General features: G+C 51.5%; 1 protein-coding gene and 1 long non-coding RNA gene across 2 annotated transcripts in view; both read left to right on the top strand.

Moving 5' to 3' along the window:
• LOC119958827 (solute carrier family 22 member 6-like) overlaps positions 1 to 5,148 on the top strand; it is a 54,727-nt gene extending 49,579 nt beyond the window's left edge. Inside the window, 3 exon segments of the mRNA XM_038787330.1 lie at positions 1,069 to 1,177; positions 1,885 to 2,088; positions 4,578 to 5,148. Coding sequence (XP_038643258.1) covers positions 1,069 to 1,177; positions 1,885 to 2,088; positions 4,578 to 4,671 — 407 coding nt within the window. The 3' untranslated portion in view covers positions 4,672 to 5,148.
• A 5,018-nt stretch (positions 5,149 to 10,166) lies between these two features.
• On the top strand, positions 10,167 to 21,711 carry LOC119958981. Its single transcript, XR_005459115.1, has 3 exons — positions 10,167 to 10,804; positions 15,473 to 15,671; positions 21,143 to 21,711. It is a non-coding gene; the product is annotated as an uncharacterized LOC119958981 (long non-coding RNA).
• The last annotated feature ends 1,226 nt before the right edge of the window (positions 21,712 to 22,937 follow it).

Raw genomic sequence — 22,937 nt, 5'->3', positions numbered from 1 at the left:
CTGCCCCTCTGAACAGCCCGTCCAGGTACAATTACATCTCATCTCTGTCCCTTCCAAATAAGGGGTAACATTCCTATCTCCGGGACTGGAGGTCAGAAAATCCGTTGAGGGTCCTTGCTCCTGATCCCTCTGAATGACTCCCCTTCCCAAAGCTCTGTAGCTCTTAAGAAGAAAATAAAGGTCTTGTATTTAAATAGCACCTTTCACAACCCTGCAAACATAAAATGTTCTTAAAACTATGTCACACAGTAGAAACAAACCCATGCATTTATTCTCCGTGTCCCAGACCTTAATGTTTGCTGTTTTGCCCCATGTCCCAATCCTTAGAATATTCCGCAGATATTCAGAGCCAGAAATCCTTCTATTTTTAACCAACCCTTAAATATTCAGGTGGAACATTTGTACCTACCGCTTAATGCATCTCTTAACAACATTAAAATCCTAGAAACAGAAGCAGGAGCTCATTCGACCCTTCGAGCCTCCATCTCAATACCATATTCCTGATTTCGCCCCATACCACTCGACACCTTTAGAGTCGGGAAGTCTTATCTATTTATTTCTTAAATATATCCATGACTTCATGGCCTTCTGTGGTGGAGAATTCCGCAGGTCTCCCACCCTCTGAATTAAGACATTTTTCCTCATCTCAGTCTCAAAATGGCCGACTCCTTCCCCGAGTGAAGAAATTTCTCCTCATCTCGGTCCCCAAAATGGCCAACTCCTTCCCCAAGTGAAGAAATTTCTCCTCATCTCCGTCCCCAAAATGGCCGACCCTTTCCCCGAGTGAAGAAATTTCTCCTCATCTCGGTCCCCAAAATGGCCGACTCCTTCCCCGAGTGAAGAAATTTCTCCTCATCTCAGTCCCCAAAATGGCCGATTCCTGCCCCGAATGAAGAATTTTCTCCTCATTCCAGTCAATACAAGCCCGGTCAACGCAATCTCTCATCATAGGTCAATCCTGTCATCCCAGGATTAAACCAATCGGTACGAACAGCAGTTTTTATTCTGCTTATCAATTTGTCCAAAATGTCAGACAGTAACATTTGTACGCTTCTGTCTCTCCTACAGACCTGCAGGCCTTACGAACGACATTTGCTGCTGTCGGGAAGGGATGTCTCGCATGTGCGTTCAGCTGTTGCTATCTCTACTCGGGCGAACTCTACCCAACCGTGGTCAGGTGAGTGGTCACCTGGTGTTTTAGCACTCTGCTGGAAGTCTGGGCTCTCAGCCAAGAATACATAATGCGGCTTGGCCAAGAGCCCAGAAATCTCCTCTCCTGCTGAAACACCAGAGCCCCAGGGAAAACGTGGCTCGGCCGACAGCTCTGCCTCCCTGACCCATACTGTCAGTTGCACAGTGTTGATTTACACAAGATCAAGGGGTATCAAGTGCTTGCAGTTTCTGCTATGGATCGGCTAAAGACACATGAAACCCAGGGACGACTAGGGGATGGGCCCATCTGTTGTTGAAGCCAGCCAGGCCGGGAATGCTGGGCCGGGTGACCAATCCCCCCCCCCCCCCCCCCCCCCCCGCCAAAAAGCAAGACATAAAGGCCTGAAAACCGTGGAACGGGTCAAAGAAATCCTGGGAATTGGGTGCCGGCTGCCGTTTCCCAAAAGCCCGCGGAATCTCCTTGGCTCCGCGAAAATCCAGCCCGTGGTGGAGCGAGGGGTGTGAGGCCTTGAGCCTGTGGGGGCATCAGGAAGTGGCAGCGAGGGACCTGCGGCATTCCAGAGAGTTACAATCAGAGGTGCGGGATCCATCAGGGCCATTCAGTGAAGGAGGCCGGTGTCAGCGTCTGCTCAAGAGGGAAGGATGGATGTTAGCAGGTGAAATGTTTTATATTTATCGGCCTTCTCTCGTTTCTTTGCGTATCCCTCGCAGGCAGACAGGATTGGGACTCGTGAGTACGATGGCTCGGATGGGAGCCATTTTAGCACCGATTATACGGATGAGCGGCGACTACGTACCGTTTCTACCGCTGACTATATATGGCGGGACGGCGATAATAGCTGGAATTACTGCCTTCCTCCTACCGGAAACACGGAACGTTCCCTTGCCGGAGACTGTCGAAGAAATAGAGAACAGGTCGGTGACGCCAAACACTCGCGCTGGCTTGGGGGGGGGGGGCACACATTCAAAATGGCAGCCAGGATCTCTCTGAGCTCCCCCGTGGTATGGCCCTGCTTGGGATCCGAGTGCTGTTGACGCGACCCTTTCCCGGAAGATATGACAGTGGAATATCCTTCGCAGGGCCCCGGCAATCTCACCTCAAGTGAAAAGGCCCCAATCAAAATTAAATTACGGCTTCAACAGCTATACGTTGGCTCCACTCTCTCGTCCTGTGAGGTAATCCAGGTCTCCAGCGGCAACAAAGCCAACTAAAAAGCATCTTTATGTAGGAATACCGCCCAAGATTATCAGGAGAGGCTGGATAGGCTGGGAGCGTAGGAGGCTTCGGGGTGATCTTATAGAGGTCAATTAAATAATGAGGAGCATCGATAAGGTAGATAGTCGACATCTTTTCCCAAAGGTAGAGGAATCTAGAACTAGAGGGCAGAGGTTAAAGGTGAGAGGGGAGAGATACAAAAGAGACCAGAGGGGAAATTTCTTCACACAGAGGGTGGTGAGCGTTTAGAACGGGCAGTCAGAGGCAGTGGTAGAGGTGGGTACAATTTTGTCCTTTAAAAAGCGGTTACATGGGCAGGGCGGGTATAGAGGGATATGGGCCAAATGCGGGCAAGTGGGACTAACTTAGTGATAGAAACGGGGCGGCATGGACCAGCTGGGCCGAAGGGCCTGTTTCCGTGCCGTAAACATCTCTGACTCTAAGATGCTTCAACGGGACATAGCAGGGGGAAGAGCTACATTGAGTGGCAGTAGGTGACTGAAAGCTCGATCAAAGAGGCAGGCCGACTTGCAGGAGAGGGCGAGAGAGGGGGAGAGGATTTCTAGAGCTTGAACCATGAACCGCCCCCGGCCACCCTCCTCCCCCTCCGCCATCCTCCTCCCCCCCACCCCACTCCCCCCCCACCCCACCCTCCTCCCCCCCCACCCCACCCTCCTCCCCCCACCCTCCTCCCCACCTCCTCCCCCCACCTCCTCCCCCCCCGCCTCCTCTCCCCCCCCGCCTCCTCCCCCCCACCTCCTCTCCCCCCCACCTCCTCCCCCCCCACCTCCCCCCCCCACCCCTCCTCCCCCCCCCTCCCCCTCCCGAACCTGGGACCCTGGAGCTGTGAAGCATTTATGCTAACCACCATGCTACCGTGCTGCCCCTTTGGATTGTAGGGAGGGCTGTAGGGGGCTGGAGAAGGTTATGGAGATAGGGAGGACTGGATGGGGCTGGAGGGCTTTGTTTTGAAACACACAAGTGAAACTTCAAGCCACCCTTCTTATCTTCCTGACGCAAATTCCCGTTCCTCACTGCTCACTGGCATCCCATCTTAGCCCTGCTCATCTCCACTTTGAAACATTTGCCTTCACCCCTTTTCTTGATATTGTCAACCTTGCAGCCTCACCATCTTCAGCCTAATTAAATTGCTCAACTCACGCACACATAACGCCACGGCGATATTGGGTAAATATTGAAAAATGTGGCACTTCCATCACAGAGTAAAGGAGTTTGTTTTAGATGATGTGACAGCGCCCTCAGGGGGCTGGTCTAGCACACTGGGCTAAATCGCTGGCTTTCAAAGCAGACCAAGGCAGGCCAGCAGCGCAGGTTCAATTCCTGTACCAGCCTCCCCGAACAGGCGCCGGAATGTGGCAACTAGGGGCTTTTCACAGTAACTTCATTGAAGCCTACTCGTGACAATAAGCGATTTTCATTTCATTTTCATTTCAATGCTTTTGTTATGGGCCATGGTTTATAACACTCCAAAATATATCATGGAGTTCACCTGACCTACAACTGTTTTTGATTTTGGTTATAGGGAGCACACAGGCCTGACTTTCAGGTGTTATTCAACAGCGTCTTTAAGCACTTTTAATAAAAAACAAAGTGTTCTCTACAAATTCAGTTAACATTTTTATAAACACATAGTCAGCATTTTTATCAACTACAAACATAAATACCCCACACAGCTACAGTACTCTATATATAACCCTTAATTACTTCCCTTAACTGTTTCAATTTAACAACAACGTCCCATGAAGATGAAAACCCTTTTACCAAAACAGTCGGTTTGAATTCCTTCCAGAAAACAGTTATCACTTATTAATTATCAAGTGATCTGGAGACACCTTTTAACCTGCAGAGAGAGAGAGAGACAGGACAAGACTTCTCCGTCTGAATCCAGTAGCCAAATGCGAAAATGAAAACAAAATACAGCCCCAAACCAAAACGAAAGTAAAACCCAGAACCACAGCCCAGCTCCACCCACACAATCACATTACTGAAGCCATGTGATGAGACAAAACATTTCTTCAAGTGACACTCAGGGCATTTTCTCCAACCACATGCACACACAGGCAAACACGCGCACACACAAGAACAATGGGCAAGGGAAGAAAACAAAGTCACGGGAGACAGATTGGCCGTTTCCTGTCTGTGATTTTCCTCGCCTCTTTATTCCCAGAGCACTGAAAGTCGCCGAGAGAGACAAGGACTCCAAGAGGAATGAGATACCGCTGCACGAAACGCACCTGTCGCTGATGAAGCAGACCGTTTAACCAGACGCACTCAACGATCAGCCCTCCGAGAGCACAAATAATATCAGAGATTCTGTAGCCTGGGTCCGCCCTCTCACAATAAACTCCCCCCCCTCGCCAACCTGTAATATTCCCAAACACGCACATCGCCCACTCAGGTGATCGCCCACATTTCCTCAAACCCGAAAGTGAGACCGATACGGTCTGCACCTCAATGCAGATTTCCGACTCTTCCGTTGACTTTTAAGGAATGATCTTTGTGCTCGCCACACCTCTGCCAATGTCTCAACGGTTAAAAGGCCATTTCAGGTTGAAGGATGGACATCGATACGGGATCGATCTCTACATTCCCTTGGTAGGTCTGGCCAAGGGACTAGGAAGGGGGACAGTCGGGGGAAATGTTCTTAACTGTGAGGTAAACGCACTACCGAATATTATTTGATTGCCCTTCACAAGTATCGAAGCAATAGTATTAAACTCATATGAAGCAACTGTCAATTGCATTGAATGGATCCATTATTTGATTAACGACTCAGCCATTTTGGAAGATAGTCTGGACTATGAACGTGTGTTGGCGACAGCTAGAAGTATATTTTCTTCAGCCTGACGGGGATTTATTGGAGATTGCATTGGCGGACGATGGTCCCAGCTAAAGGCAAAGAGTGAGAGCGTCGTGGGATCACAGAGTGCAGATGGAGGCCATTCAGCCCATCAAGCCTGCACCGGCCGTGCGAAAGACTACCTTCGGCCCGCTCTCCTGCCCCATCCCCGTAACTCCACCAAACCTTTGGACACACTAAGGGGCAATTTAGCACGGCCAATCCACCTAACCTGCACATCTTTGGACACTAAGGGACAATTTAGCACGGCCAATCCACCTAATCTGCACATTTTTGGACACTAAGGGACAATTTAGCATGGCCAATCCACCTAACCCGCACATCTTTGGACACTAAGGGGCAATTTAGCACGGCCAATCCACCTAACCTGCACATCTTTGGACACTATGGGGCAATTTAGCACGGCCAATCAACCCAACCTGCACATCTTTGGACACTAAGGGACAATTTAGCATGGCCAATCCACCTAACCTGCGCACCTTTGGGCTGTGGAAGGAAACCGGAGCGACCGGACGAATCCCACGCAGACACGGGGGGGGGGGGTGGGGGGGGGGGGACATGCAGACCCCGCGCAGATAGTCACCCTAGGTCGGAATGGAACCCGGGTCCCTGCCGCCGTGAGGCAGCAGTGCTAACCGTTGTGCCGCCGTCCCGTCTTAAAATCATGACCGTATTAGAGAGCGAACCACTTGGCAGGATGGCGAGGAGTCCATTCGGCCCATGGCCGCCATGCTGGCTCTCTGTACACCGATCCGGTCAGTCCCACCCCCATCACCCCTCCCCACATCCCGCCGAGTTTATTCCCCTCGACCCTCCCCCCATCCAATTTCCTCCAGGAACCATTTATCGTCTCAGCTTCCACCCCCTTCGGGGCAACTCATTAGATAGATAGATAGATAGAACAGTACAGCACAGGCCCTTACCACTCATTGGGTAACAAAGTTGGTTTTGACATCCTCCCCACCTTGCCCAAAAACCTTAAATCTGTCGGTTCGCTTCCTGGGCTCGGGTGACTGACTGTCTGTGCGGAGTCTGCACGTTCTCCCTCCCCATGTCTGCGTGGGTTTCCTCCGGGTGCTCCGGTTTCCCCCCGCAGTCCAAAGATGCGCAAATTGGATTGGCCGCGATACTTTGTGCACTTCGTGCCCAAGGTGTTTAGGTGGGGGTTATTGGGTTGTGGGGATAAGGTGGAGGTGAGGGCTTGGGTCGGGTGCTCTTTGCAAGGGCCGGTGTAGACTCGATGGGCCGAATGGCCTCCTGCTCCACTGTAAGGGCAGCACGGTAGCATTGTGGATAGCACAATGGCTTCACAGCTCCAGGGTCCCAGGTTCGATTCCCGGCCTGGGTCACTGTCTGTGCGGAGTCTGCACATCCCCCCCGTGTCTGCGTGGGTTTCGTCCGGGTGCTCCGGTTTCCTCCCACAGTCCAAAGATGTGCAGGTTAGGTGGGTTGGCCATGCTAAATTGCCCCTTAGTGTCCAAAAGTGCCCTTAGTGTTGGGTGGGGTTACTGGGTTATGGGGATAGGGTGGAGGTGTTGAACTTGGATAAGGTGCTCTTTCCAAGAGCCAGTGCAGACTCGATGGGCCGAATGGCCTCCTTCTCCACTGTAAATTCTGTGATCCTATGACCCGAACCTCGGTGCTAAAATCCCCTCATCTCCGGGACCATTCTGCGTGGATCTCCTTCGGCATCAAGCCCCCCTCTGTCTCTCGTGGTTACCCTCCCTAAAGTGTGGACGACCAGAACTGGACGCAACACTTTAAACTGGGGCCGACCCGGAGCGGTCTAAAGTTTTGACATAACCCCCCCCCCGGCCTTTGTACTTAATGCCGCTATGTATGAGGCCCAGGATCCAGTACGCATTGCGAACCACTCTCTCAATACTATGGGCCAGGTTTTCAAAGACTCCAAAGTATATCGTGGCGTTCACCTGACCTACAACTGTTTAGCGATTTTGGGTACGATGAGCACTTGCCTTTCAGGTGTTACGCAACAGAGTTCCTGGGCGCTTTCAATCAAAAACAAGCTTTATTCTAACAATTTAGTTATATAAACACACACCTGCAAGATTTTTTATCAACTACAAACATAAAAGCCCCACACAGCTGCAGTAATTATGTATAACAAAGAACAAAGAAAAGTACAGCACAGGAACAGGCCCTCCGGCCCTCCAAGCCTGTGCTGACCATGCTGCCCGTCTCAACTAAAATCTTCTACACTTCCTGGATCCCTATCTCTCTATTCCCATCCTATTCGTGTATTTGTCAAGATGCCCCTTAAACGTCACTATCGTCCCTGCTTCCACCACCTCCTCCGGCAGCGAGTTCCAGGCACCCACTACCCTCTGTGTAAAAAAACTTGCCTCGTACATCTACTCTAAACCTTGCCCCTCGCACCTTAAACCTATGCCCCCTAGTAATTGACCCCTCTACCCTGGGAAAAAGCCTCTGACTATCCACTCTGTCTATGCCCCTCAGAATTTTGTAGACCTCTATCAGGTCGCCCCTCAACCTCCGTCGTTCCAGTGAGAACAAACCGAGTTTATTCAACCGCTCCCCATAGCTAATGTCCTCCGTACCAGGCAACATCCTGGTAAATCTCTTCTGCACCTTCTCTAAAGCCTCCACATCCTTCTGGTAGTGTGGCGACCAGAATTGAACACTATGCTCCAAGTGTGGCCTAACTAAGGTTCTATACAGCTGCAACATGACTTGCCAATTCTCATACTCAAACAGCTGCAACATGACTTGCCAATTCTGATACTCAACCCTGAGTGAATTCCCCCTTAACTGTTCCAATTCAATAACAAAATCCAAATAAACCCAGAAACCTCTTTTCAAAGGTGCAGCCCAGCACATGGCATTCTCACTGGTATAAGGCTTATTATTGATACTCATTCCCCTTTTCAAACAACAGATTTGAATTCCTTCCAGAAAGCACTTATCTCTCTTTTAAGTTACCAAGTTGTCTGGAAATAGCTTTCAAAATGAAGAGAGAGACTCGTCTTTCAACCTGTGCATTTCAAACCAGCCCTGGAGTTACAAGACTTCTTACTGCGCCCACCCCAGTCCAACACCGGCATCTCCACATCATTATTAATGTCATAGAGAGATATTAAAGATATCCGCCAATATTTAAAGCAGCATTTACCTTCAATTTCTGGGTCGTAAGCTACTGAGTCGAGTAAGATACCTCTGTCCCAATTAAGAGGAGAACTATCGTCAGCCCATTGCAGAAGCTACTCGTGCCTGAGATGCTCCAATATTTGCACTCTAAAAGAGCTAAAGCCAGCGGAAAGCATGTTGAGCACATATGCTGGACAACATCCTTTCATCCGCATCCGCTAAACAAAGAGGACATTGAACGGTGCAGATAGTGTTCACTCAGTTTTCAGGATTCAGTTTGATGAGTTGTCATAAAATACGCCACAGGATGTTGCTGTTGCCCTTGAGTACACAATTACACGCAGGCTGGTTTATAAACTTTTTAACTCTTGTCTCTGCAAGGGCGGCGCAGTGGTTAGCGCTGCTGCCTCACGGCGCCGAGGACACCTGTTCGATCCCGGCCCTGGGTCATCGTCCGTGTGGAGTTTGCACATTCTCCCCCGATGCTGCGTGGGTCTCACCCCCCACAACCCAAAGATGTGCAGCGTAGGTTAATTGGCCACTCTAAATTGTCCTTTAATTGGAAAAAAAAAGAATTGGGCACTCTAAATTTATTTTTATTAACTCTTGTCTCTGCTGTCAATGTAAACCCTGATTTAATTTTTAATCCCTACTTCATAGGGGACTCACCCTTCTTCATCTTACAACTCACTTATTTATAGTTGGGTTCTCTCAATAACTTTGTATTTATAGCTGCGTCCTTCACGCAAGGAGCTGTCGCAAACTGAGCGTTGCAAATTGACAAAAGATTGCTAGGACTATGTGCTGAGGGGGATGCTTTCAAACTTGCGGCATTTGCTACAAGGGGGTCAATGGGGAAAGGCCACAGTTTAAGTCTCTGTTGGCAAGGCACAGTGAGGTACTTGTGAATGTAGATGTGATCTGCACTATAAGCGGAATAATTACCCAAGGCACAAGTCAGGAGTGTGAGGGACTCTCCACTCGCCTGGATGAGCGCGGCTCCCAACAACACTCGAGAAGCTCGACACCATCCAGGACAAAGCAGCCCCGCTCGATCGACACGCTAACCACAAACATTCACTCCCTCCACCCCCCGACGCACAGCGGCAGCCGTGCGCACCGTCTACAAGACGCCCCGCAGCCACTCGCTCCTTCGACAGCACCTTCCAAACCCGCCACCTCTACCGTCTAGAAGGACGAGGGCAGCAGCAGACGCACGGGGAACACCCCCACCTGCAAGATCCCCCCCCTCCGAGCCGCTCGCCATCCCGACTCGGAAATATATCGCCCGTTCCTTCACTGTGGCTGGGGTCAAAATCCTGGGAACTCCCCTCCCTAACAGCACGGCGGGTGTACCTACACCACACGGGGTCTGCGGCGGGTTCAAGATGGCGGCTCACCCACCACCTTCTCGAGGGGCAATTAGAGATGGGCCCAGCCAGCGACGCCCACATCCCGTTAAAATGATATTTTAGAAAGCACTTTCGCGTATTGTTATGAATAAAGGATATTGTGGAAGAGGTCAACGGGAGTAAGTTGCGACGCTTGATTGAACACGCGACGTCCGGGCAGATCGCCGAGACTCGAACCAGCTTTGAAAAGGTTAAATCTACAATGCTGCATTCAGCCAAACGAGGGCTAAAGGTCACAGGGTTCAAACCAGCCGGAGGTGACCTGAAGACTGAATTGAGCTGCATTTCCAGGTAAGCTGAGCAGGGAAACACAAAGTAATCATTGAACAATTAGTTAAGTCGGCCGGAAGGAGGCAGGATTTTTCTGGATGAATGAATGAGCGTGGAACAAAAACTTTCCTAGCCGTAAATATCTTGCGATCTTCCCAAATGCTCGTTGCAAGTATACCATTGGCCAGTAAGTGGCTGAAAGATTTGCCCTTTCGAGTGACAGCGTCACCCTGTATTCGTCAGGTTAAGCTTTATATAATCTGTGCTCGAATGTTCGCTGCACCCAGGGATAGCGGGCTCGCTGCAAATAACTCTCTCTCCCTCTGCCCTCCGCAGCCATGGGATTTGTCGACATCCTGGAGGTGGTTGCCGGCGTGGGGAAATTCCAATTGATCCACGTTCTTTTGTCAAGTCTTCCCAGTTCTACTTGGCCTCCCATAACCTGCTCCAGAACTTTGATCCGTGCCGGATCACCGCTGTCGGACTCCTTCAGGAGGGAATGGTTCGGAGGGCGCTTGCGATGCCAGGGCGCTGTGGGCGGAGGAGGTTCTCTGGGTTTACATCCGCCTGGACCGGGACCGGCGGCCGTAGAGATGCCGCGTGTACTCCTCGTCGCTGTGGCACCTCCGGTATCTCAACGTGACGCCGGGGAGCAGGACCGGATACGAGACGAAGGTGTGAGCGGACGGCCGGGTCTGTGACAACCCCGAGCTCATCGTCGGTGAGGTAGGCCTGGCGACGCTGGCTCGCCCGCGGACCGGGGTGTCGGGCGACAGGAGGGGCGAAACCACGCGAGAGAGGCCCTCAAAACGTGCTACAGGTTGGCAGGCAGTCCCGGCGCCAATGCCTCCGCCCCCCTCACCTCACGCCAGTGACGTAACGGGATTCCTGACATTCAACATCGCCGGTGGGGGGGGCACGCCCGGGCAGGATCTGAACACCAAGAGATTGGAGAACCGCCTACCAGAGGTGGTCGCAGAGGACCAGACGGGCTTTGTCAAGGGTAGGCAGCTGACTGCAAACATCTTGACGGGGCTGGTTTAGCACAGGGCTAATTCGCTGGCTTTGAAAGCAGACCAAGGCAGGCCAGCAGCACGGTTCGATTCCCGTAACGGCCTCCCCGAACAGGCGCCGGAATGTGGCGACTAGGGGCTTTTCACAGTAACTTCATTTGAAGCCTACCCGTGACAATAAGCCACTTTCATTTCATTTCATTTTTCATTTCTTGCAGCCGCTGAATGTAATAATGACCCCTGAGGGGGTGACAGAACTGTAGGGACTACCATTCAACCTAGCCCAAGACAAATTCCAGCTAGCCCAAGACAGGGATGCACAAGTGGAATCTGACCAGTCGGGCGGAGGGAGTTAAAATGGACCCACAGAGATGGAATGCACTCCCGTTTCCCCGCCGGGGAGAGGGCAGCCAATCAAAGCGAATTTATTGCCGAGGTCCCTCGTCCTTTTGAGATCCATACCGATCCACATCCCCGAGGACTATTTCCACAAAGTAGACAAAATGATTATGCTGCTGCCGTGTAAATATCGCGTGCCTTACATGTCAAACTGTTACGCTGTTAAATGAAATGAAAATTGCTTTATTGTCACGAGTAGGCTTCAATGAAGTTACTGTGAAAAGCGAAAAATTGCTTCACAGCTCCAGGGTCTCAGGTTCGATTCCGGCATGGGTCACTGTCTGTGCGGAGTCTGCACAACCTCCCCGTGTGTGCATGGGTTTCCTCCGGGTGCTCCGGTTTCCTCCCACAGTCCAAAGATGTGCAGGTTAGGGTGGATTGGCCATGATAAATTGCCCTTAGTGTCCAAAATTGCCCTTAGTGTTGGGTGGGGTTACTGGGTTATGGGGAGAGGGTGGAGGTGTTAACCTTGGGTAGGGTGCTCTTTCCAAGAGCCGGTGCAGACTCGATGGGCCGAATGGCCTCCTTCTGCACTGTAAATTCTATGAAATGGTAAGCAGGCAGGTTATAACAGTCACCATCTGCCAATGGTGGGATTCGAAGCTTGACTCCCCAGAGCACGACCCCTGGGCCTACTCGTCCAGTGACAACACCCGTCAATGCCTCCCGGTCCGTTACCGCGCAAAGTTTTTAATAAAATATTTATTTTTTCTCCTCCTTTTTCACATTTTCTGCCCAATTTACCCACCAACAATAAACAATAATCAGTAACAAATATGTCAATCCCCATATCAATAACAACAATCCCATCCTCACACCAAACCCCAAACATTAGCCCGCATGTTCAGATAAACTGACAAAAAGGAATCAGGATTCCCCCATAGCCCCCCATTAACACCCATCGCCCCCCCCCCTCCCCCCCAACCCTCCCACCCATCCCCCCAACTAATGTCCGATGTTATCCAGTTCTTGAAAGTGCATGATGAATAATGCCCGTGACTTGTAGAACCCCTCCATCCTTCCCCTCAGTTCAAACTTAATCTTCTCAAGGGTCAAGCATTCCAGCAGGTCCCCCCCCCCCCCCCCCCCCCAGCCACGCCAGGGCACAGGGTGGGGAGGCTGCTCTCCATCCCAGCAGGATCCGCCTTCGGGCGATCAACCAGGCGAAGGCTCCAACATCTGCCTCCGTGCCCGTTTCCAACCCCGGCTGGTCCGACACCCCGAATATGGCCTCCCGAGGGCCCGGGTCCAGTTTCACGTGCACCACTTTAGAAATTATACTAAAAACCTCCTTCCAGTAATCCTCTAGCTTTGGACAGGATCAAAACATATGAACGAGGTTAGCCCCCCCCCCCCCCCCCCCCCCCCCGCCACGTTCCCACACATCTTCTACTCCTTCAAAGAATCGGCTCGTCTTTGCCCTTGTGAGGTGTGCTCTGTATACCACCGTCAGCTGTATCAGCCCCAACCTCGAGCACGAGGTGGAGGCATTCACTCTCCGGAGCACCTCACACCAGGCCCCCTCCTCCATATCCTCTCCCAACTCCTCCTCCCACTTTGCTTTGATCCCTTCCAGTGGTGCCTTCTCCTCTTCCAAAATAGCTCCGTAAACCGCCGACACTACCCCCTTCTCCAGTCTCCCTGCCGTCAGCACCTCCTCCAGCAACGTGGAGGCCGGCTCCTCCGGGAAGCTCTGTATCTCCTTTCTGGCAAAATCCAGAACCTGCGTGTAGCTAAACATTTCCCCCTGCTCCAGCCCATACTTCGCTTCCAGCTCCTTCAATCCTGCAAACCGACTCCTAAGAAACAAAACTTTTAGCGTCTTAATCCCCTTCTCCTCCCATTTCCGAAAATTTCCATCCCACCTCCCTGGCTCAAATCTGTGGTTCCCCCGAATCGGCATTTCCCTTGACCCTGCCCCCAACTCGAAGTGTTAGCGGAACTGCATCCAAATTCTCAATGAAGCTATTATTACCGGACTCCCCGAGTATTTCCCCGGAGCTATCGGGAGCGGCGCTGTTGGTAGTGCTTTCAATCCTGACCCCCTGCACAAACTCTCCTCCATTCTGACCCACTGGGAATCAACCCCTCTGACCCAGCTCCGCACCTTCTCCACATTCGCCGCCCAGTAGTAGTACATCAGATTCGGGAGACCCAAACCCCCTGCCTGCCTTCCCCTCTGTAGCAGCACCTTTCTAACTCTGGCCACCATCCCTCCCCATATGAACAAAGTAATCCTTCCCTCAATCTCCCTGAAAAAAGCCTTTGGCAGGAAAATCGGTCGGCATTGAAAAATAAACAGAAATCGCGGCAACACGTTCATTTTAACCGCCCGTACCCGACCTGCCACTGACTGAGGGAGACCATCCCACCTCGCCAGATCGGCTTTCACTCTCCCCACCAAACTAGTGATGTTGTACCTGCGGAGACTCCCCCCACTCCCGGGCAACCTGCACCCCCAGATACCTAAAGTGAGTCCCTGCCCTACGGAATGGCAGCCCCGCCCCCCACCCCTGCCCCCACCCCCGGCCGAGATACCACTAAATACTCACTCTTGTCCAGGTTCAGCTTGTACCCTGAGAAGGACCCAAACACTCGAAGCAGCTCCAAATGAGGTTGATGTATTTTTGTTCGGCCAGGGTCTCGATCGAGAAAGAGAGAGAGAGTTTGACTCAAAAGCCAATCGGGTTTCCCCGCGCAGCTTCGAAAACCTGCTCACAGCGGCTCTGGTCCGAAATATTTGTGGGTGGCACGGCAGCACAATGGTTAGCGCTGTTGCTTTGCAGCGCTAGGGTCCCAGGTTCGATTCCCGGGCTTGGGTCACTGTCTGTGCGGAGTCTGCGCGTTCCCCCCGTGTCTGCGTAGGTTTCCTCCGGGTGCTCCGGTTCCCTCCCACAAGTCCCCGAAAGACGTGCTTGTTAAGGTGAATCGGACATTCTGAATTCTCCCTCTGTGTAGCCGAACAGGCGCCGGAATGTGGCCACGAGGGGCTTTTCACAGTAACATCATTGCAGCGTTAATGTAAGCCTACTTGTGACAATAATAAAGATCACTAAAAAGAGCTTGGTATATGTAGTTAGGTCACAGATACGCCACGGTCTCGCTGAATGGCGGGCAGAACAGGTTCGTGGGGCTGAATGTGCGCTGCCCGCTCCGATGTGTCTGGGGCACACTAGGGGTCTCACTGAAGAATAGCGATGGGCAATTCGGCTAGTGCGTAGGCCGCAGGCGTGGCCCTCCTTCATCTCAGTGGGCGGCAAGATTGAAATCAGGCCTCGTTCGCTCACTGTGACCTCCATGAATCAGATTAATACACGCCAAATATTTCATAATGAGAAAATGCAGGGCAGCACGGTGGCCTAGTGGTTAGCACAACCGCCTCACGGCGCTGAGGTCCCAGGTTCGATCCCGGCTCTGGGTCACTGTCCGTGTGGAGTTTGCACATTCTCCCCGTGTCTGCGTGGGTTTCGCCCCCACAACCCAAAAATGTGCAGAGTAGGTGGATTGGCCACGCTAAATTGCCCCTTAATTGGAAAAAATAATTGGGTAATCTAAATTTAAAAAAAAAAAAAAAAATAATCAGAAAATGCTGCCTCATTTATATATTAATATAACCGTCATCAGCTTCAAATGGTAAAAGCAACAGAAATAATTACATGGCTCTCACAGTCGATGTTGTGAGGGATCGGCGGGCGCCTCACTTCACTTGCCCCTCACTTTGATGCGAATCGCTTCAGCCATACCGGCAGGAAAAAAAAACCGCGCAGACGGAGATCGGCCAATGTGGCCAACCAGCGCGTGGGGCAGCGGTCAACAAAACGTCTCTCGTGGGAACCTAGATGGGCCGAATGTGGCCCCCACTGCCCTGGAATGACTAAGCAGCTGCTGTGGAGGATGGCGCGGGAGAGGGGTGGGAATGTTAGAAGCTGAAACGTTTCATCGACGTCTGACCCTCACCCCGTTTATTTGCTTCCCCTTGCAGGCAGACGGGACTGGGACTCGTAGCTACGATGGGCCGGATTGGATCCATGGTGGCGCCGATCGTAAGGTTGATTGGCGACTATGTGCCAGTCCTGCCGCTGGTTATATACGGCGGGACGGCGATACTGGCTGGAGTCCATTTTCCTAACAGAGACACTGAACGTCCCTTTAACGGACACGATTGAGGAAGTGGAAAGCAGGTTTGCAATGGCGCAGATACGCAGCAGTTTGGGAGTTCAATTTGGACAACAGCAACCCCAAACAAAACTCCCCCCCAGCACCACCACACCCCCCTCCGGAACACCCCCTCCCTCCCTCAGCAGTCAACGGTAACCAACTCCCAATGGTGCGTGATGAGCAAACCCCAACAATTGTAGAACACCTCGCTCCCCCCCCCCCCCCCCCCCCCGCCCCCCCGTCACCAGGGTCAGAAACTCCGGCAGGTGTCCCACGTCCCCACCATGCCGAGACACAGAGTGGAGAAGCGAGGCGAAGGTTAAGACGTCTGTTACCCCGCATCCCCGCCTGCAGCTCCGACACGGTCCGACACCCCCGAATGTGACTTCTAGGGGATCCACATGTCGAACCCACAAAATGGTGCTCGTAACAGCCCTCCAAAACCCTTTCCCGCTTCGGGCAGGACATGTGTACATGGTTTGCAGGACCCCTCCCTCATCGCTCACAAGCACCCTTCACCCCCCTCGAACAGCCAGCTCATCCTAGACTTTGTGAGGTGCGCCCTGTACACCACGTTCAGCTGTATCAGCCCCAGCTTCACACACGAGGTCGACGTGTTCGCCCTCCGGAGCACCTCACACAACCGACCCCCCCCCCCCCCCCTCCCCCCCCAGAGCCGCCCACAACTATTCCTCCCACTTCGCCCTAACCCGCTCCATGGACATCCCATCCTTCTCCAGTAAATCGCTGAGACGACCCTCCTCTCCAACCCCCCCCTCCCCCCACTGTCTCCAACAACGAGTATGCGGGCGCTATTGGGAAGGTCGGAGAGACCTTCCTCGCAAAGTCCCGCATCTGCATATACCTGAAACTTACGCCCCTGCGCCTACCCAAACTTCTCACCCAACTCCTCCAAGCTCGCAAATCGCCCTTCCAGCAACAGATCCTTCATTTCCTTAATCCTCACCTCTCTTCCCATCTCCGAAACCTCGCATCCATCTTCCCCGGCTCAAACCCATGATTCCCCCTAATCGGCATCCCCCCCTGACCCGTCCCCCAGCTTAAAATGCTGTCGAAACTGCCTCCAACAAGGCAGACCGTCAACAAAGGCCACCATCGGCGGACTCGGCGAATACTTCCCTGGGCCATCGCCCGCAACCCCAATCACCTGCAAGATCCCCTCTATCCTCACCCACAGAGCCACCCCCCCCCCCTCCCTGCTCCAGCCCCAAATCTTCTCTGCCTTTGCCACCCAATAATAATATAACACATTTGGGTCCCCTCTGCAGTATCACCCTCCTAAACCTGGCCACCTTCCCTCCCCTCCTCAAACAAGGAGATCATCATGTTCACCCCCCCCCCCCCCCCCCCCCCCGAAAAAAAGCCAAAGGCAAAGAAGGCCGTCAGACATTGAAACAAAAACAGGAATCCCTCTTGGAACGCCTCCATCACACTTCCAGGCCATAAACCGCTCGATGTGTGGAAAAGGTTTCCCCCACATCACTTGTGCTTCTTTTGCAAAACACTTACATATCCGTCTCCCGCTCTGTCCGGCCCCCTCAGCGATTTTGAACATCTCCGTCAAATTCTCTTCGGCCTTCTTCTCTCCGAGGGGAACTGTGCCGACCCTCTCCACGCTATCCTCATCACTGAAGTCTCTCCTCCCTGGGGAGAACCATTTCTTGTAAACCTCTTCCGCGCTCTCTGCAACGCGGACACATCCTTCCCACAGCGTGGCGTCCAGATCTGTGCCCGATATTCCAGCCAAAGTCCATGGAATGACTGGGCATTTATTGCACATCCCGAGTTGCCCTGGAGGGGGCAGTCTTAAGAGCCATTGCTGTTGGCCTGGAGTCACATGTAGGTCAGGACTACAGATTTCCTTCTCTAACGCACATTAGTGAACCAGATGGGTTTTTACAACAATCGACAATGGTTTAATGGTCAACACCAGACCTTTTAATTGCAGGTTTTTATTGAATTTAAATGTCACCATTTGCAGCAGCGGGATTTGAACCCAGGTCCGCAGAGCATTACTCTGGGTTTCTGGTTTACTAGCCCCAGTGACAATCCCACTACGCCACTTCCTTCCCTAGGTCACAAGCTCCTTTCTCTTGTGCTCTATGCCTCTGTTAATAAATCCCAGAATACTCTGAGTTTTATTAACTGCTCTCTCCGCCTGTCCCGTCACCTTCAATGATCTATGCACATATACACTCAGGTCCCTCTCCTCCTGCAACCCCTGAAGAATTGTACCCCTTATTTTGTATTGTCTGTCCATGTTCTTCCCAGAAAGTAATTACTGGTGTTACAATACCCTGGACTAGCGTGCGGTCAATTCCAGCCCCACTTGACCCAGAGTCGCAACTCAGTTGAAGTTAAGTCTTTAATTTTAAAAATACCCCAAGAAGGTGGTTAGCATCGCTGCCTCACAGCACCAGGGGCCCTGGTTCAATACCGGCCTCGGGTGACTGTCTGTGCGGAGTCTGCACGTTCTCCCCCCGTGTCTGCGTGGGTTTCCTCCGGGTGCTCCGGTTTCCTCCCACAGTCCAAAGATGTGCAGGTTAGGTGGATTGGCTGTGCTAAATTGTCCCTTAGTGTCCAAAGATGTGCAGGTTAGGTGGATTGGCCGTGGTAAATTGCCCTTAAGTGTCCAAAAAGGTTAGGACGGGTTATTGGTTGACAGAGATAGGGGGGAAGTGAGGGCATAAGTGGGTCGGTGCAGACTCGAAGGGCTGAATGGCCTCCTTCTGCACTCTATGTTCTAATTTCATTTTTAAAAAAATTTAGAGTACCCAATTCATTTTTACAATTGAGGTCCCAGTGTATTGGGAAACATAAATGTAACAATTGGCGTGGCCAATCCACCTACCCTGCATATCTTTGGGTTGTGGGGGCGAAACCCACGCAAACACGGGGAGAATATGCAAACTCCACTCAGAGCTGGGTTCGAACCTGGGACCTCAGTGCCGTGAGGCTGCAGTGCTAACCTACTGCACCACTGTGCTGCCCCTACGTTCTAATTTCCAACCCCCTTAGCCCCTCCCAACCACAAGACAGACAAACACTGAGGGGAAAGAGGGGTGTAATAATACTGAAAATGAAAGGATAAAAGTCTGTTTCAGATTAATGTCTTCCAGTTAGATTCTTTCTTCAGTGTACGGGTCCTGTTGGCTGTCTTTGATTTCAGTCTGTAATGGTTTTCACTGTGGACTCATCAGTCTCGAGACGCAGAAAAGGTAGGGCAAGAAACGTTTTAAAGAGAGCAGCATGCAGCCTCTCCTTTCAGTGTCCGGGAGCTTTCTGCTGGGTCCTCTGTTCATCCCACCTGACATAACCAATCACTGTCTGTTGCCAAGCAGGATTAGGGCAGCACAAGTGGCTAGCACTGTGGCTTCACAGCGCCAGGGTCCCAGGTTCGATTCCCCGCTGGGTCACTGTCTGTGCGGAGTCTGCACGTTCTCCCCGTGTCTGCGTGGGTTTCCTCCGGGTGCTCCGGTTTCCTCCCACAGTCCAAGGACGTGCAGGTTAGGAGGATTGGCCATGCTAAATTGCCTGTAGTGTCCAAAAAAAGTTAGGAGGGGTTATTGGGTTACGGGGATAGTGTGGAAGTGAGGGCTTAATGTGGGTCGGTGCACTCGATGGGCTGAACGGCCTCCTTCGGCACTGTATGTCCTATGTAAATGAGATACTGTCCTTGGCCAATCCAAGCCAGCCAATCAATCGAACCAAATCTCTTGGGTGCCATAAAGTCTCAGTTCCTCTGTTCAAAATCTAAACCTTCAAAGCACAGTGTACCATCTTGCAACGCTTGAGTTCCTCACTCCCCGCCTCGTCTTAAAGGTTTGTGTCCATTCAAGGTCCATAGGTCAAAAACGATAACGACAAAATGGGAAATAAGGGAATCAGCCGGAATCGCCATTACACTGGGCGTCATTCCTGATTGGGAAACCAAAGAAATAGGGACAGTTTGTAGAGCAAGGGACCGTAAGAGGAGGCAGTGTAACGACATTGCCGCTGGACTAGTAATCCAGAGACCCTGGGCAAAGTAGATCGAGACTTTGAACAAGTATTTCCATCTGTCTTTGCAATAGCATCCCAAGCATTGTAGAAAACCAAGGGAGAGGGGAACTTAAAGCAATTACTATTACTAAGTAAATGGTTCTCTCGGCATCCTAATAGAACTAAGGGCTTCAAATCCTCTGGGCCTGATGGTCTGCACCCTAGAGTCTTAAAGTAACTGATGAGGCTGCGTGTATTCTTCCAAACTTCCCTAGATTCCGGAAAGGTCTCAGTGTATTGGGAAACATAAATGTAACACCAATTATTCAGAAAGCACCCATTGAGGCAGCACGGCGGCGCAGTGGTTAGCACTACTGCCTCACGCCGCCGAGGTCCCAGGTGCGATCCCGGCCCCGGGTCGCTGTCCGTGTGGAGTTTGCACATTCTCCCCGTGTTTGCGTGGGTTTCACCCCTCCCACAACCCAAAGATGTGCAGGGTAGGTGGATTGGCCACGCTAAATTGCCGCTTAATTGGGAAAAAATGAATTGGGTACTCTAAATTTATTTTTCAATAAAAGAAAGCACCCATTGGGAAAATGTTGGAATCCATTAGAAAGGGAGTCATGGCCGGACATGCAGAGAATCATAATACAATCGGGCACAGTCAACATGGTTTCGTGAAAGGGGCATCATGTTTGCCAAATTCATCGTCGCTTGGCAGCATAGAACTTGAGTATAGTTGGCGGAAGAAGAGACAGGCTGTCAAAGGCATCAGGACAGATGCAAGACTGCCACGGGTGCCTGGACATGTTCCTTTTGCTTGCAATGGACAAGTCCCTGCGTACGGATAGATGTAGCTCCCAGCAATGGTCAAGTGACCCACGTCGCAAGTCCGACTGATAATCTTAAATCGGTTGTTAGGATCATTCTTGGTACAGTCGGGGTTGTGCTGTCCAGTAGCGGAATCGCATTGAACATAATAATAATCTTTATTAGTGTCACGTAGGCCTAAATTAACACTGCAATGAAGTTACTGCGAAAATCCCCTCGTCGCCACATTCCGGCGCCCGAGGGAGAATTCAGAATGTTCAATTCACCTAACAAGCACGTCTTCCGGGGCTTGTGGGAAGGAAACCAGAGGGCCCGGAGGAAACCCACGCAGACACGGGGAGAACGTGCAGACTCCGCACAGTGACCCAAGCCCGGGAATCGAACCCGGGTCCCTGCCGCTGTGAAGCAACAGTGCTAACCACTGTGCAGCCCAATATTAAACATTGCGTTCCAAACTTTGCCTCTTCGGTGCTAAATTCTGCCGGGAAGTTGGTGTTTTGGGTGTTTGGTGAGGCAAGATTTAGCTTTGGCGTTACGTCGGGGCCTCGATCCTCCATCGAGGCACCCGCACGAGGGGGGCGTGGGAGGAAAACAAAGCCGTGGGGGAAAAGTTACACGTGTTCTAATCACTGTCCGTCTGGCGACTTCTATTTATTTCCAGAGCAGAGAGTGACGCTGAAAAGCTCAAGGAGCCGGAGAAGGGCGAGGTTCCACTGCAGGAGATGCAGGCGTCATTGCTAAAACAGACCGTTTAAACCACGCGCGGACTCGCTCTCGCCCCACCAGCGGCTTCTGGGTCGCAACACAATGGGTGACGCTGTTCGGCACACCTGTTCGCAACTGGCGCCCAATCCCGTCGTACATATCTGAACGTTTTCGATAGTGGACAATATGTTTCAGGACACACTCCTTCCACCGTGACCTTAATATATCACCTTGAACCTGCAATCACCTGTACGGCAAGCACCAAAATCTCCTGGCAGTGTGAGTTCCAGATGCCAGCTTCGGTGAATGGCGATGTACGTTCTGTTAGTGGTGATCAGTGCCGGCGATTGTGGATTAAAAGGAAAATTGTTGATGCGCACAATTTCACAGGTCCGTTACGAAAGACAAATAAAAATCGACTTTCTGAAACTGGTTCCTGTTGTCTGCAATCACTGTCCCAGTTACTCTGATCACCACAGTGACCCACGTGGTCCTTTGATTCTTGCACAGCTCCAAATAAACGTATTTCGGTGCTCGGTCTCTCCTCTGTGGGATCGCTTCGTCTCAATCCAGATTTTAAAAACATTTATTATTTTGCAAGAGATACATCCGCTCCTGGCGAGGCACAGCCCTAACTGTCCTTGAGAAGGTGGTGGTCAGCACCCTTCATAATCATAGAATTTACAGCACGGAAAGGGGCCCTTCGGCCCAACGTGTATGTGATGGCCGTCAAGCACCGATCTATTCTAATCCCATTTTCCAGCACTGTTAGCCAATGTTGTTCCTTTGTTTAAGAAGGGTAGCAAGGATAAGCCAGGGAACTACAGGCCGGTGAGCCTTACGTCAGTGGTAGGGAAATTCCTGGAGAGAATTCTTCGAAACAGGATCTACTCCCATTTGGAAGCAAATGGACGTATTAGCAACAGGCAGCATGGTTTTGTGAAGGGGATGTCGTGTCTCACTAACTTGATAAAGAGTTTTTCGAAGAGGTCACAAAGATCATTGATGCAGGTAAGGCAGTGGATGTTGTCTATATGGACTTCAGTAAGGCCTTTGACAAGGTCCCTCATGGTAGACTGGTACAAAAGGTGAAGTCACACGGGATCAGAGGTGAGCTGGCAAGATGGATACAGAACTGGCTCGGTCATAGAAGGCAGAGAGTAGCAATGGAAGGGTGCTTTTCACATTGGAGGGCTGTGACTAGTGGTGTTCCGCAGGGATCAGTGCTGGGACCTTTGCTGTCCGTAGTATATATAAATGATTTGGAGGAAAATGTAACTGGTCTGATTAGTAAGTTTGCGGACGACACAAAGGTTAGTGAAATTGCGGATAGTGATAAGGATTGTCAGAGGATACAGCAGGATTTAGATCGTTTGGAGACTTGGGCGGAGAGATCGCAGATGGAGTTTAATCCGGACAAATGTGAGGTAATGAATTTTGGAAGGTCTATTGCAGGTAGGGAATATACAGTGAATGGTAGAACTCTAAAGAGTATTGACAGTCAAGAGAGATCTAGGTGTACAGGTCCACAGATCACTGAAGGGGAAACACAGGTGGAGAAGGTAGTCAAGAAGGCATACAGCATGTTTGCCTTCATTGGCCGGGGCATTGAGTATAAGAATTGGCAAGTCATGTTGCAGCTGCATCGAACCTTAGTTAGGCCACACTTGGAGTATAGTGTTCAATTCTGGCCGCCACACTACCAGAAGGATGTGGAGGCTTTAGAGAGGGTACAGAAGAGATTTACCAGG

Source organism: Scyliorhinus canicula, chromosome 31 (assembly GCF_902713615.1).
Source record: "Scyliorhinus canicula chromosome 31, sScyCan1.1, whole genome shotgun sequence".
Taxonomy (NCBI): domain Eukaryota; kingdom Metazoa; phylum Chordata; class Chondrichthyes; order Carcharhiniformes; family Scyliorhinidae; genus Scyliorhinus; species Scyliorhinus canicula.
This window is presented reverse-complemented; position numbering and strand designations above follow the sequence as displayed.